General features: G+C 40.0%; 1 protein-coding gene across 6 annotated transcripts in view; it reads right to left on the bottom strand.

Annotated features, from left to right (window-relative positions):
* LOC140458136 (voltage-dependent calcium channel subunit alpha-2/delta-4-like) overlaps positions 1-15,970 on the bottom strand; it is a 491,615-nt gene that overhangs the window by 329,337 nt on the left and 146,308 nt on the right. For all 6 annotated transcript variants that reach the window (XM_072552257.1, XM_072552261.1, XM_072552258.1 and 3 more), the window contains 2 exons: positions 12,023-12,103; positions 9,465-9,539 (listed from right to left, as the gene is read on the bottom strand). In XM_072552257.1, the coding sequence (XP_072408358.1) occupies positions 9,465-9,539; positions 12,023-12,103 (156 nt within the window). The remainder of the gene's footprint in view (positions 1-9,464; positions 9,540-12,022; positions 12,104-15,970) is intronic.

Here is a 15,970-nt window from a genome sequence, read left to right as displayed (position 1 = left end):
TCATGGGATGTGATTACTGCTGGTAAGTTCAGCACATCTGCCCAGTCATTGCATTCATTGCAAAGTCTATAAGCAAATAGCAATGCCTATACAGACCTGTGTACATCTTGCAGACAAAGACAACAAGCAACAAAAGCATCAAAAACCATTCTACCATAGAAAAATCTTAAGAAGGAGGGCTGGACAATTTGAGAACACACTGACATGTCACAGTCTTGTGGTCTGGTTAATTGCAAGTGACAGCTCTGATTCAAAATATAGAATTAGCTTGAAGAGGAATGTTCCAAATGTTCTTCATACAGTTCATTGTTCTAAGTAAATGACCTTATTGGTACCTAATCTCAAATTCAGTAACTGTTACTTATACATAAACATATTCCTTTTACACTAAATAGAGTTGTTATTTAAGAGAAGGGAATGTCATAATAATGCAATGTTAATTTGTTAAAATAATCACTTAAATATATGCCCAAGTAGATATTATGTCATCCAGTAAGTGATGCAATATCACGCTCCTTTCCTGTTGTACTGTCAATTACCATGTGCAAGCTGAAACAACAGAAGTCTCCATCAAAACTCTACATCCAACCTTTATTCTTCTCCTTCAGCTTTTTTTTAATCTAGAAAAAGATGATACAGCAAAACCAATACAGATCAGCGAGCCCAGGGGTGATAGCTGAACAAGACTTGGGTGAGTAAGGACACGGGCAAGAGTTTTGGATGAGCTCAAATTTAGAGACCACAGAATGGAGGGATGGTCAGATGGTATTGGAATAGTCAAGTTTAGGGATAACAAAGGCATGGTGAAGATTTTAGCAGCAGATGAGCTGAAATAGGAATCAAGTAAGGTGACTTTACAAAGGGCCCAGGATGTGGAAGTGCCGGTGTTAGACTGGGTGGACAAAAAATGCCTTCATCTGATGAAGGAGCAGTGCTCCAAAAGCTTGTGATTTCAAATAAACCTGTTGGATTATAACCTGGTGTCGTGTGACTTCTGACTTTGTTACAGAGGGAAAAATAGGCAATTTTAGTGATGTCTCATATACTTGGTCAGAAGTTCATTTCAGGATTAAATGAGTTGTTAACAGACTGGTTTAGTATCAGATAGTTAGCTTAGGCAGAAACTGAAGAGAGCTAGGAAATGGAAGTAGGATTAGAGACTAAAATCTACTGTTTTAGACTGGTCAATGTTTAACTGGATGAAATGCATGCATTTCCTTAACTGGATGTTGGGCAAATAAGCTGATAATTTACCAGGAGCAGAGGAGTCAAGAAAGATGGCTCTCAGATAGAGCTGGATTCCATTTGAATGTGAAAACTGACACTATTAATTTGAATAATGCCAGGGAGGACAGCATGAAGAAACAGGAGAAGGCCAAAGAGAACTAGTGGCAGACACCAGAGGTATCAGTAGAGAAAGAGGAGGGGAAACCATTGAAAGAGATAGTTTGGCTATGATTAAACAGATCAAGAATGCAAGCTTGTTAGAAATTTTGCTCTTCTATCGATTATGTGGTTAGCAAATTAGACACCTCAGCCCCTTTAAGATAATGAGCCTCATCTTTGCCCTTGAACCCCACCCCCCCAAATGCAACAAGGACAGAACCCCCCCCAAAGTCCTCACATTCCACCCCACCAACCTGTGGATACATCACATCATCCCCTGCCATTTCCGCCACCTACAAACAGACCCCACCACTAGAGATACATTACCCTCCTCACCCTTACCTGTGTTCCAGAGAGACCATTTCCTCTGTGGCTGCCTTGTTAAGTCCACAACCCCCACCAATCCACCCTCCATTCTGGCACCTTCCCCTGCCACCGCAAGAAGTACAAAACCTGCACCTAAATCTCCCTCCTCACCTCCATTCAAGGTCCCAAAGAATCCTTCCACATCGGACAGAGATTTACATGTACTTCCACACAAGTATCTACTGTGTCCATTGCTCCCGATGTGGTCTCCTCTACATTGCAGAGATAGGACGCCAACTTGTGGAACGTTTTAGGAACATCTCTGGGACACATGCACTAACCAACCACACCACCCCATGGCTGAACACTTTAACTCCCTCTCCCACTCCGCCAAGGACATGCAAGTCCTGGGCCTCCTCCACCGCCAAACCCTGACCACCTGAAGGCTGAAGGAAGAACACCTCATCTTCCATTTTGGGATCCTCCAACCACATGGGATCAATGTGGATTTCACCAGTTTCCTCATTTCCCCTCCCCCCACCTTATCCCTGATCCAAGCTTCCAACTCGGCACTGCCCTCTTAAACTGCCCTACCTGTCCACCTTCCTTTCCATCTAACCGCTCCACTCTCCTCTCTGGTCTATCACCTTCACCCCACCTTCATCTGCCTATCGCATTCTCAGCCACCTTACCCCTAGCCCCACTCCCCACCCTCCCATTTATCTCTCTGCCCCCTTGGGCCACAAGCCTCATTGCTGATGAAGGGCTTATGCTCAAAACATCTATTCTCCTGCTCCTCGGATGCTGCCTGACCAGTTGTGCTTTTTCAGCACCACACTCTTCGACATTGATCTCCAGCAGCTGAAGTCCTCACTTTCTCCTTTAAGATAATAGCCTGATATCAAAAAGAAAACAAAATTGCATTGAAATGCTGTTCTTCATCAAAGCAAGATTTGAATTCTCACATGGTCTGTGATTCACTGTTCCCATCCAGTCAGGGAACACATCAGCGTTCCGGGACATTCAACCTCAGACCTTCAGGTGACCATCCTCTAAGGCGAATTTCTGGACAAGCAATAACATAAAGTGGCCAAGCAGAGGCTGAATAGCAAATTTCGGTACCCACGGGGATGGCCTCAACCAGCACCTTGGGTTCTGGTCACACTATTGCTGACCCCACTGCACTATACATTCTCTCTTTCACACACACAGACACACACACACTTCTACATACTCACACACTCACGCAGACCCTCTCTCATACCCATGTACCCATGCACAGACCGTCTCACAGGCTTGTACCCCATCACACTCACACACACACTTGATCAAGCTTCCTCACATACACACACTCACTCTGTCTCTCCTGCACGTGCACACATATAACTTCATAGGGTGAATATGTATTTGCAGAATTACATTTTATTTTGCTCAAAAACTGCATAAATTTGTGTAAGTCCTATAAGTCTATAGGTCCTACTTTAGAAATAGAACCAGTTTGGCTCAACACTGGGACACAGGCAGATTTTAAACTCACACCTTTAATTGATTGTCTGAGCTGAGATGGCACCTCTTGTTAGAAAAGCTGAAGCTACTTTGAGGATGAAACTTAGATGGAGTACTGAGGTTTACATATTAAAGAATCAAAACTAGCACATCCCATTCTAAAAGATGGAAGACATAATCTAAAATTTGTTTAATATGTCATGACCCTGTAACCTGTTTGCTATAAATTCTGTTCCACAACCACCGGATGAAGAGGCAGTGCCTCAAAAGCTAGTGCTTCCAAATAAACCTGTTGAACTACAACCTGGTGTTGTGTGATTTTTAACTGTGTTTCAGAGGTGATACATGAGCTTAGCACAGATTCACAGCAATGCTTTTTTTCACTCATACTAACCAAGGGAAAGAAAAACAGAAAATACTGGAAATATTCAGCAGGTGAGGTTGATTTGGAGGAGAAACAGAACTAATGTTTCAAGTAAATGATTCTGTCATCCAAACATGAACAAAGGTTGCTTATTCTGCAGAACTTCCCCATGCTTCTGGGTTGTCACAGAGATATTCAATGCTTCTCTTCATAGATTCTGAGTACTGCTGGCATTTGACGTGTATTTCTAATTAAAATTCAGAAGGTGGTGAGCAGTTGTCTTCTTGAACTGTTATAGTCCATGCAGTATATGCGCCCACAATCCTGTTAAGGAGTGAGCTCCAGGATTTTGACCTAATAACAGTGAAGGCATGGCAAGATATTGCAACATAGAAAGGAACTTCAAATGAATCCTTATTCTTCAAGGAAGAACTGACTATGGATTTGGATGGTTTGTCAAGGGATTCTTGGTGGATTGCTGCAAGACATCATATAGATGGTACACAATGCTTCCACTGTGTTGGAGGGCAGAATGTTTAAGGCAGCAGATAGGAAATTGACCACACAGGATACTTTGTCCAAGATGATAGAGCTTCTTGTTGGTTGTTGAAGCTGCACTAATCCAGACAAATAGAGAGTATTCCATCCCACTCCTGATTTATACCTTTTTGATGCCTAAGATTTGCGTATCAATCAGGAGCTCACTAACCGAAGAACTTACCAGTCTCTGATCTCCTCCTGTAGCCACAGTATTTATGTAGCTAGTTCAGGTCAGTTTTTGGTCAATAGTAACTCCCATGAGGTGGGGGGTTCATTGATGGTAATGCCACTGACTGTCAAAGAGAGATTGTTAGATTCTCTCTTGTTAGAGATGGTCATTCCTTGGCACACAAATGTTCCTTGCTAATTATTAGATCAAGCCTGAACCTTGTTCAGATCCTGCTGCATATGAACATAGATGGTTTGAGCATCTGAAAAATGAGCAATTATCAGCAAACATCCCCACTTCTAACCTGAAAATAGAGGGAAGGTCATTGGTGAAGCAGCTGAAGGTGGTTGGGCCGAGGACATTATCCTAAGGGCCCCCTGCAGAGATGTCTAGAGATGACTGACCTCCAATAAGCAAAATCATCTTGATTTTAATTATCTATGACTCTAACAAATGGAGATGATCCCCCCCAAAATCCCAATGACATTAATTTTGCTCAGCTCCTTTATACTAAATTTGGTTAAATGCTACCTTAATGTCAAGGGCAGTCATTAAGGTCTTACATCTGGTGTTGAGCTCATTTATTCTTGTTTAGACATATGCTAGAATGTCAGGAATATAATCAGCCAGATTAGCTTTGCTTTGCTTTTAAACCCTAGCACATTTTTAGGGATGCGCTAGTATGATTTACTTTTTGTACTGGTTGGTCAGGTGCTGGTATAGAAATGTCCTGCACAATGTCAGGGAGGTTACCAGGGCCTTTACTGTAACTAGTGCCTTCAGCTGGTTCTTGACACCATGTGAAATGAGTCATATTGGCTACAGACTGGCATGAGGTTAAAAAAAAATCTAAACCAAGGTTCTTTTTAAGATAAAAAGGATTTAAGTAATGAAAACTGAACTAAGCCACTTTTACAAGTTTAAAGGAATGTTTTATTTGTGCCTCAAAACACACAAGGTCTATAAAAATGACATTCTTTGCACTGTTTTATGTGTTTATGTTCCCTCATCTTCCACGTTTGGTTTCTGTTCCAGATTGTCAGAAATCACAAGATGTTATCCTCCAATTATTGTAATGGGACCATAACCGTACTCCAAACTTTATGCTTATAAACTTCTTTGGCAATGTTTGTTTGAGGCAACATAAGTCTGCAGCACTGCACTGGAAAAAACATTCCAAAAATATCAGCAATAAAAAAGGAACACACTTTATCTCTATAATGAAGCAGTTTGCAAAGGTGATAAATTTGTCACTCACCACCCAACTCAAATTTTAATAAACTTTATTCCAAACTTCACCATATCTGTGAATTCTAACAGCTTCCAATTGGAGCATGAGAGATTGCATTAGAAAGGTTTGGAGGAAACGCCATGATTAAAGTAACGCCTTATGTCAAATAAAATGCACAGAGGGTTAGGATACAGATTGATTGCAGTGTGAATGTCTAATCTCAACCATTAGGGAAACCAGAATAACTGAAGATTCTCACTTACATATGGTATTTGGAAGAGGATATTTGGAACAGGAAAATAATGACTGAGAAATTCTCAGAAAGTATTTTGCTCTGCTTCCCTAGTTTTTTTTGGATGTATGCCAGAAACTGTCTTTTACCAGCACATCCAAGGCAATCTGATTAGCAACAAAAACAGAAGTTGCTGGAAAAGCTCAGCAAGTCTGACAGCATCTGTGAAGAGAAGTCAAATTTAATTTAATGGTCCAGTGACCATTCCTGACTAGCTAGTCAGAAGCTCAAAACATTGAAGTTAAAATAAATACAGAAAGCTATGGATGAATTTGCCCCTCTTTAGTACACATATTGTGATATGCTACCTGGACGTGCCTGGTGAGCTTGAGGTGGCAGCACACCCTCCTTAGTCCATCACTTGAATGATTGAAGCATCTGGCCACATCAGCACCACACTGCTGTTTTCTACTTAAGGTTGCTGGTTGCCTCTTTATTGAGAAGGGGAACCCTATTGTGTTGTTCAGAAACCATATGTAACCAGCTTACTCTTTTAAAAACGTGATGTGAAGGTGCTGGTTTTGGATGGGGTGGATGAAGTAAAAAAATCACACAACACCAGATTACAGTCCAACAGGTTTATTTGGAAGTACTAGCTTTCAGAGCACTACTCTGATGAAGAGCAGCATTCTGAAAGCTAGTGCTTCCAAATGCCCAATGCACCACAAACTCCAGAATTAATGACTCAAGCCTAAAATACAAATTCTGCACATTTGCCTCATACAGCTTACGATACGACCAGCCTATTGTCTTTCTCTCACTGTCACCACAGTCCTCCAGCTATTCAACTGTGGGAGGCTCACACCTAAAATCAATGTAACACAATAACTGTTGCCTTTTTGTCTTTCAGGTAAATGTGGCATAAAATAGAAAGGAGCATAGTAGAACCAGTTGAGGCCAAAGATTTGTGTGTCAGAACCACAGACTAAGTGGGGCCTGCAGAGTTGTCCATAAACTAATAATTTGTAATATTTGTACAACTTATAGATTTCAAGTGATTGGATCTAAAATAGCCAGTAGCTCACCTTTAAGAAAGCTTTTGCTGAAAATGTTTTAAATAAAATTGAGAATGGTATTACCTACAAAAATAAGGTTCTGTAATTTGGATAATATCTGGAGCTGGTGTGCATATAGTGAGATAGCAGGAACAATTGTACTGCAGCCAAAGCAGGGAGAAAGGGTAACAATGATGGAAGCTCAACACCAAGAATAAGGGTGCATATTGGTTGTGATGCAGAATAATCAAATGAAGACTTCACTGGGGTGGGCTACAGAAGAAGGCTGATAGGTGCGTATATAGAATCACTTGATAGATTGGAAGCTTGCCAAATAACCAACCAAATAACATTCCAAATGACCAACCAAAGGTCAGCACATCTTGAAACCATCTTTTCCAGTATGGAAAAGGTAATCACATTGACAAACTCATCTATGGAGTATATCTTGAAGCAGAGTCTGATGACTAATGTCACAATATCCATCACAGTGTAAGGAATATGCATTTGACATGTTGTTAATTGGTGTTCAACCAATGTCCTCAATGTCCTATAATCTCAGCAGCTTCAATAAAAACTCAAACTGCCTAACCATGCCTTAATATAGAAAGAGGTGCCAGTGCATTCACTGCTGTATTTACATTCAACATCAGGATTACAGCAGTAACTATGTCCTCTTTACAATGCTGGGAAGAGAACATCCCATTCCACAAAAGCTAGTTCTTGACTAACCCCACTTCCACTTCTGCCTGATCTGCCTTCACTAACAATACAAAATTTGCTGATCTGACTGAATTTGGAGACAGGAGGAAGTGATCTGCAAGGTGGCATGATGTTGAGCCAAACTCAGATAAATCAACAAGAAGCAGTAGACAAAATGGTATCATAGCACTCTTGGAATCTGTTGTCCAACAGATTGGATGGAGAATTATCTGCAAGTATGGCCTCCTGTTGAGTCATTTTTCCTCACATACTCCTTCTTCTGGCAGTTATACTAGATTTGTGAATCATCCAATCATTCTCCCAATTACCATGATACCAAGAGGCAGGAATACTTGGTTGCTCATCTCTTGAAATGACCACATGTGCACAACTTCTTAAACTATCAAAAAACACTTTAGTATTAAACTCTTGTAAACCATTAAAACGTTTGGTAAGTATGAAAGAGTGCCCAAGACATGTAGAATTACAGAAACAGCTAGGATATATAGTTAATCATCCCTTTGAATGGTGTCAATGGGGTTTTCTTGAATGCACGTTCAAGTATATGAAGTCAAGAGTATACATGTGGACTGGAGTGTGAGGCTTCAAAAATGGCATGCTGGTGCTAAATCAGCATTGTACTCAGGTTGATGCCACCAATTCTGCTGAATTCTAGTGGAACTTATGAGCACATGCAAATCCATTTACCAAACTTTTCACTTCAGAAGTGTGTGCGTTGCGAGGGGCATCCTTTTGGAATTTTAAGAAGCCACTTAATGATCTAAAAGATGGTGGCTATTTAGCCCAATTGTGTGTGCAGTGTAGTGATTGTAATAGCCAGGTGTCCCTCATAGATTATGAGTTCTCTGACTGGGCTGTTAATCTGTCTAATCGGACAGCCCTGGCTGATAGATAAGAAGAGTGTCAGTCATCTTGTTCTTTCTCAGAATTGGCTCTGAGGTAACTGGATCAGTGTCAAGGACTTTCCATGTGTAAATAATTGGTGATTTAGTGACAGGATAGCCTCTCTAAAGTTATTTCATGCAGTATTTCTAGTTATCTCATTTTGGCTTTATATACTGCTATATTCAATTAGAAACCTTTGCCCTCAATTTCAGAATGCAGCCTGAAAAGTCCTTTCTAACTTATAAGAAAGAAATTCCTTAATATACATTTGAATGCATGTATTTACTGATATACAACATACCTTTGCTATTACCTTAATATCCGCAAAGAAAACCCTGGCAATGCTGTATGCTAAACACACATTAATGGGAGGTAAGAAGAAGTAATTTTGTTTGCAAAATATTTATTTAACATAAAATGATGTACCAAAGTCATCCAGCACTGCATTCACATTCAATACCAGGTTTATAGCAGTTACTCTGCCACTTTTCTGCTGAGAAAGCAACATCCCATACCTGAAAAGCTATTTCTTTCAATGAACCTCCTTATACATCTTACTGATCTGCATTCACTAACTTTACAAAACTTACTGGCCTGACAGAATTTGAAGACGAGAGGAAATAGACTTCAAGGAAAAGTGACATTAAGCCTGGCTCAGTAAAATATCCAGGTAACTCTGATTTTGTAAATTTTGCTCTTTCTTTGTTTGCAACAGAGTGTAGAAGATTAATCAACAATTCAGGGAGACCTCTGAACAAATTAGAAAACTTAGCAAGTGTGAAAGGGCTTCCTCAAAGTGCTTTCTGAAACAGATATCCAATTATTTATTTTATTGTTTACTGTCAATATGCACTTAACCCTTTAAATTGCAGTTGAAATCTTTAAAAGATGTCACCACACGTTATTTCCCAGCCTTTGTCATCCGCAATTCTTTAGTGTATGACCAAAGAATACAGACTGTTAAATAACATTTAGTATTTACCCCTTTCAAGAAAGTCAATCTTTCCTTCTCTTATCCCCATTGCACACAATGATTTGCATCAATATAAAATGACACAATTACTTACCAAAGGTCGGAGATCAGGATGGGCCAGTATGTAACCATTATTGGTATTCAGGAATGCATAACCATGGACTCCAAGCTGCAATATGTTAAAGGGAATAACAATTTAAAAAGCAGTATAACAACAATATTTGCTCTAGACAACGTTTTTCGTATTATGTGTCTTTGAGTTCAGTGGGTGCAAGAAAGGAAAGTTGCTAGCAGCGGAACTGGTTGAATGAAAGTAGAATGCCAGCAAAGAAATAAATCTAGTAAGATAGAAAAGTACCAGTATGAACTAAGGGCTAGTATATCAATTTGAATCTCAAGTGACAAAATAAGTTGTAAAATAGATGAACTGGAGAGAAACAGCAACTCAGCTAACTAGTTGGAGTGAAGGGGCAAGTGATTCCGAGGAGGGAAAATTGACTGTGATGCATTTGAGTAAACTAGATCTGATTGGTCTCTTGTAAACCTAAGAAAGCTAAATGCTTTGGATTTCCTAATTTTTGAATGCTAATCCACAACTTGTAAAATGTATGAGTGTTTCTTCAGGACCATGAAGGTGTGTGGTTTATCATAGAATATTTCAGAGATGAAAATGTGTTGCTGGAAAAGTGCAGCAGGTCAGGCAGCATCCAAGGAGCAGGAGAATCGACGTTTCGGGCATGAGCCCTTCTTCAGGAATGATGCCCAAAACGTCGATTCTTCTGCTCCTTGGATGCTGCCTGACCTGCTGCGCTTTTCCAGCAACACATTTTCAGCTCTGATCTCCAGCATCTGCAGTCCTCACTTTCTCATAGAATATTTCAGTCAGGTTGATGGTAGAATATTTAGAATGGTGGACACTTTACGTAATGATGGCTGCTATAGTTTGAGCCAGTGGACCTGGTTCTGTCTCATAAGAGGGTTTTTTTTTGCAATAAAAAATGTATTTGCTTTCCATTAAAAATTCCATACTCTGATGCCCAAAACTGAAAGTCTAAAAGTTGAGTTGCTAAAAAAGTGAAGATTTTAAAGGCTCAAGAAAGATTATAAATAATTTCAACCTTCAGAAAGCTGGCTTTCTGAGAACAAAAGGATATCAATCAAAACACAGCCCGAAATAGTGTCTGTTGGCCAATATTGGAGCAGTGCTATCCTGACCTGGAGGAGACTTGTCCTTCCTGATGCTCAAAGCAACCATCCCCATCATAAAACAGTGGTCAAAGTTTGCCAAGAAGAAGTGATTGGGTTCAACCAGTATCTATTTAGGAACAGATATGGAAGAAAATAGTACACTTAAAGGAATCTAGGAAGATAATGCTACCCTAAAATATCATGTATTAGGTAGCTTTTCAAGTTTTCATGGTGTAAGTCAAAACCTTGCAGCAAAAGTATCCTCACATTGCAACAGGCTGGGCTTCAAGTTGTCAGTTGGCTGAAAGTGCCCCACAGTAAATATACTGTTAAATAATTTTAGCTTTTATGGCCCTAGAGGAAGTATTAATGAATCAGTGTTCTGTGAATAATTGAATATTCAAAAGTCAACAAGTTCATAGCTCCTTCAAACTGGAGTCGCAGGTAGATAGGATAGTGAAGATGATGTTTGGTATGCTTTATTGGTCAGATTATTGAGTACAGGAGTTGGGAGGTCATGTTGCAGCTGAACAGGACTTTGGTTAGGCCACTATTGGGATAGTGTGTGAAATTCTGGTCTCCTTCCTATCGGAAAGATGTTGTGAAACTTGAAAGGGTTCAGAAAAGATTTACAAGGATGTTGCCAGGGTTGGAGGATTTGAGCTATAGGGAGAGGCTGAACAGGCTGGGCTGTTTTCCCTGGAGCATCGGAGGCTGAGGGGTGACCTTATAGAGGTTTATAAGATCATGAGAGGCAGGGATAGGATAAATAGACAAAGTCTTTTCCCTAGAGTTGGGGAGTCCAGAACTAGACGGTATAGGTTTAGGGTGAGAGGGGAAAGATATAAAAGACACCTAAGGGGCAACTTTTTCAAGCAGAGCGTGGTACATGTATGGAATGAGCTGCCAGAGGATGTGGTGGAGGCTGGTACAATTGCAACATTTAAAAGGCATTTGGATGGGTATATGAATAGGAAGGGTTGGGAGGGATATGGGCTGGGTGCTGGCAGGTGGGACTAGGTTGGGTTGGGTTCTCTGGTCAGCATGGACAAGTTGAACCGAAGGGTCTGTTTCTGTGCAGTACATCTCTATGACTCTATAACTAAACAATTAAGGCATAAAGGCAGAGATAGTGTATATGCTCAATGACACCACAATTGTTTGTCAACAAAATGCATTATGAGAGTACAGTGTAAGAAGTGCAAGAAGATAAAAGAACACCTGTTTTTGAAAGGCTCCAGAAACACACAACTCATTGGAACATTGGTTGCATTTATTTACTGCTGAGTTAGCACACTCGATACCTTTTTCTTAAGTCTGACTGGCATTGAAAAATTATGTGATATGTTAACAATTAAGATGCTGTGGTTTATTTACAAATAACTTGCAACTGTTCTTCTGATCCAAACAATCATAACAACTTACCCTCACTGATGAAAAACATTAATGCAGTTTAGAACATACCTTATATCTCGGAGCTAACTTTAACAGCTCTTTCAGTGGGACATCTGTTCCTACAACTCCTAGAAGGATACCATGTGCTCTCTACAGGGAAAAAGAGTGTGTGAAAGGACAGGTTCAGTCACAATAATAAAAAGTTTGAAGTTCAACACTACTTACTTTGTTCCATATTGCTGCTACTATAAATAGTAGTCATCACATTGAGTTTGAACTATCTCATAATGGGATAGAAATTGATTCACAGTGGTCTAAATCTGGGGTGATTGTCAACTTAGAGAAGAGATCCATGTGCACTTAGTGAAATCAGATTCAGGATACAGTGAAGAGGCTGTGACCTGTAATTTGTGGGGTCGGTGTGAGGAAATTGTAGCCTGGGGTCATTAGTAATGTATTAGTGGTGACCTGAAAGCATTAGGGAACCTTGAGGACAAACTAAGACAAGGTTGTGTCTGAAACACTTGGTGAGATGTGAAAGCACTGAGACACCCTGCATGTATGAAACCAATCTCAGAATCGACAGCACCTGGGGATGTCTGAGGTGTGACAGCAATGGAATTCGGCTGAATAGTGCTAACTGAAATGATGAGAAGAAATGCAGTAGAGTGCTGTGTGACTGTGGAAACTAAAAGCAAGTTTCTGAAGCCTGTCTTGTTACATAGGGCTGAAACCTGAATAACATCAAGAGTGGAACAATGACTGAATACTAATGAGATTTGGATGCTGAAATCGATGTGTGAAATGATGAGAAAGAAAAAGATTAGGAACCAGTATGTTGGGGTGATTGAAGTATCAAAGGAAATAGCTGAGAAGAGATTAGACCATAAAACCATTAGACACAGGAGCAGAAGTAGGCCATTCAGTCCATCAAATCTACTTCATCATTCAATGAGATTATGGTTAATTTGATAACCATTGACTGTAATTTCCTGCCTTTTCCCTACAGCCCTGGATTCCCTTACTGATTAAAAGTGCTTCTCTCAGCATTGAATATCCTGAATGACCGAGTTTCTACAGCCCTCCATGGTGAAGAATTCTATAGATTCATTACTCTCAGAGAAGAAAGTCCACCTCATTTCTATCTTAAATGTGCAATCCCTTATTCTAAGATTATGTCCTTTGGTCTGAGACTTTCCCTTAAAGGGAAACAACATTTTTGTATCTTGTCTGTCAAGTCCCCTCAGAATCTTTTATATTTCAACAAGATCACCTCTCATTCTTCTAAATTCCAATGAGTTCAAGTCCAACCTACTCAACATCTCAGAAGACGGATCTTTATACCTGGTAGCAGCCGAGTGAAACTTCTCTTGTTTGCCTCCAAAACCAGTATATCTTTCCTTAGATAAGCATCCAAAATTGTTCACAGTATTGTAGTCTGACAAATACCTTGCATAGCTTTTGCAAAACCTTCTTACTTTTATATTATATTTTCCTTTGAAATAAAAGCCAAGGTTCCATTTGTCTTCCGACTTGGATCATAGCTTTCTGCGATAAATGTACGAGGACTTCCAAATTCCTCTGTTCTGCAGTCTCTCTCTATTTAAATAATATTCAGCTCTTTATTCCTCCTGCCAAATACATAACCTCAGATTTTTCCACATTATATTCCATCTGCTTAAGTTTTTGTCTACTCACTTAAGTATAACAAAAATCCCATATAGACTTGGTGATCCTGACCATAGAATCAAAGAGTCATCGAGATGTACAGCATGGAAACAGACCCTTTGGTCCAACTCAATCATGCTGACCAATTATCCCAACCTAATGTAGTCCCATTTACCAGCACCTGGCCCATTTCCCTCTAACCCCTTCCTATTCATATAACCATCCAGATGCCTTTTAAATGTTGCAAGTGTATCAGTCTCCACCTCTTCCTCAAGCAGCTCATTCCATACATGCACCACACTCTGCGTGAAAATGTTGCCCCTTGGGTCACTTTTCTATCTTTTCCTTCTCACCCTAAACTATGCCCTCTAGTTTTGGACTCTCCCATCCAGGGAAAAGACTTTGTCCATTTAACCTATCCATGGCTTTCATGATTTTATAAACCTCTGGAAGGTCACCCCTCAGCCTCAGACACTTCAGAGAAAACAGCCCCAGCCTATTCAGCCTCTCTCTATAATTCAAATCCTCCAACCCTAGCAACATATTTGTAAATCTTTTCTGAAGCCTTTCGAGTTTCACAACATCCTTCCGATAGGAAGGAGACCAGGATTGCACACAATATTCCAACAGTGGCCTAACCAAAGTCCTGTACAGCCATAACATGACCTTCCAACTCCTGTACTCAATACTCTGACCAATAAAGGAAAGCATACCAAACCTCTTCTTCACTATCCTATCTACCTGCGACTCCACTTCCAGGGAGATATGAACTTACACTCCAAGGTCTCTTTATTCAGCAACACTCCCTTGGACCTTACCATTAAATGTATAAGTCCTGCTCTGATTTGCTTTTCCAAATTGCAGCACCTCACATTTACCTAAATTAAACTCCAGCTGCCACTCCTCAGCCCATTGGCCCATCTGATCAGGATCCCATTGTAATCAGAGGTAATCTTCTTTGTTGCCCATTACATCTCCAATTTTGGTATCATCTGCAAACTTACTAACTATACCTCCTATGTTCATTAGTAATAGAGTCATACCTCACAGAAACAGACTCATCCACACCGACCAAAGATCCCAATCTAACCTAATTCCTTTTGCCAGCATTTGACCCATATCCCTCTAAACTGGGAAACTGGAACTCACTGCCTACATGATTGGTAGAGACAGAAACTCTCATGACACTTAAAAAGTATTTTGATGTTCACTTGTGATGCCAAGGCATATAAGGAAATAGTCCAATGGCTAGAAAATTAGATTAGATTAGTTAACTGGTTGTGCTTGACAGGCGCAGACTCAATGGGTCAAGGGACCTTTTTCTATGCTGTAGATCTCCATGACTCAAATTACCTCTGAAAGGCTAATATTGAATCTGTATCCACGACCATAGCAGGCAGTGCAATCTAAATCCTAATCATGCTTGTGTTATGAAAGATTTTCCCTCATTTCACTTCTGAAACTTTTGCCAGTCACATTAAATTCTTGTTGATGGTTTTTGGTGGTTCTTGATGAATTGGGAATAGATTCTTCTAATTTCATTCTTTTTAAAACATCAATGATTTTGAACACCTCTATCAATTTCCTGCTTAATCTTCTCAAATAGGAGAACAGCCCCTGCTTGTCTACCATTAGAACCATTCTAGTAAACCCTCTCCAAATCCTTTATGTCCTTCCTAAAGTGTAGTACCTTGAATTTAACTAGGCTAACCATAACCTCCTGGCATATACTCACTGTAGGCTTACCTATGCAGGCTGAGACTGAGAAAAATGTATTTGGAGCCTATTTGAATTACAGCACCTAAAGGCTCCTTATTTACCCTACGGCAGCAAAATCTAAAATCTCTTCCCCATTGTTGCCAAATCTTTTGTTATGAGCCAGGACAGACCCTCCTCAAAATATTTTAAGAAGGCAACCTAGGGCCTCACATTTTCTTATTTTAAAGGTAGATGTGAAGTGAGTGTTCCAGGTGTGATGTAACTGGTCAAACTACTCAAATTTAAGTAAAACAGAATTTATTTAAACACTACAATTAAAATACAAATGAAAGAAAGCAGAATTTAGAATAACTTACCTATTGGAAAACTTAACCAACCCAATACAGCAACTATTACTAAGTAACTGTTCCAAACCAGTAACATCCCATAAACACTCCCTTGGCAAAAAGGTAAATTCAAATACTGATTCTTAGAGGCAGGAGGGAACAACATCCAAAGACATTTCAGAAGAAAGTCGGAGGAATTCTTTCCTGAAACTTGCAACTCCCTTGGTCTCATACATCTTGTGACTGCTACAGCCAAAAGCAAACTAGAAAAAACCTAAACTGGGAGAACTGGCCATTCCCCTTC

Source organism: Chiloscyllium punctatum, chromosome 32, assembly GCF_047496795.1.
Source record: "Chiloscyllium punctatum isolate Juve2018m chromosome 32, sChiPun1.3, whole genome shotgun sequence".
Lineage (NCBI taxonomy): Eukaryota > Metazoa > Chordata > Chondrichthyes > Orectolobiformes > Hemiscylliidae > Chiloscyllium > Chiloscyllium punctatum.
This window is presented reverse-complemented; position numbering and strand designations above follow the sequence as displayed.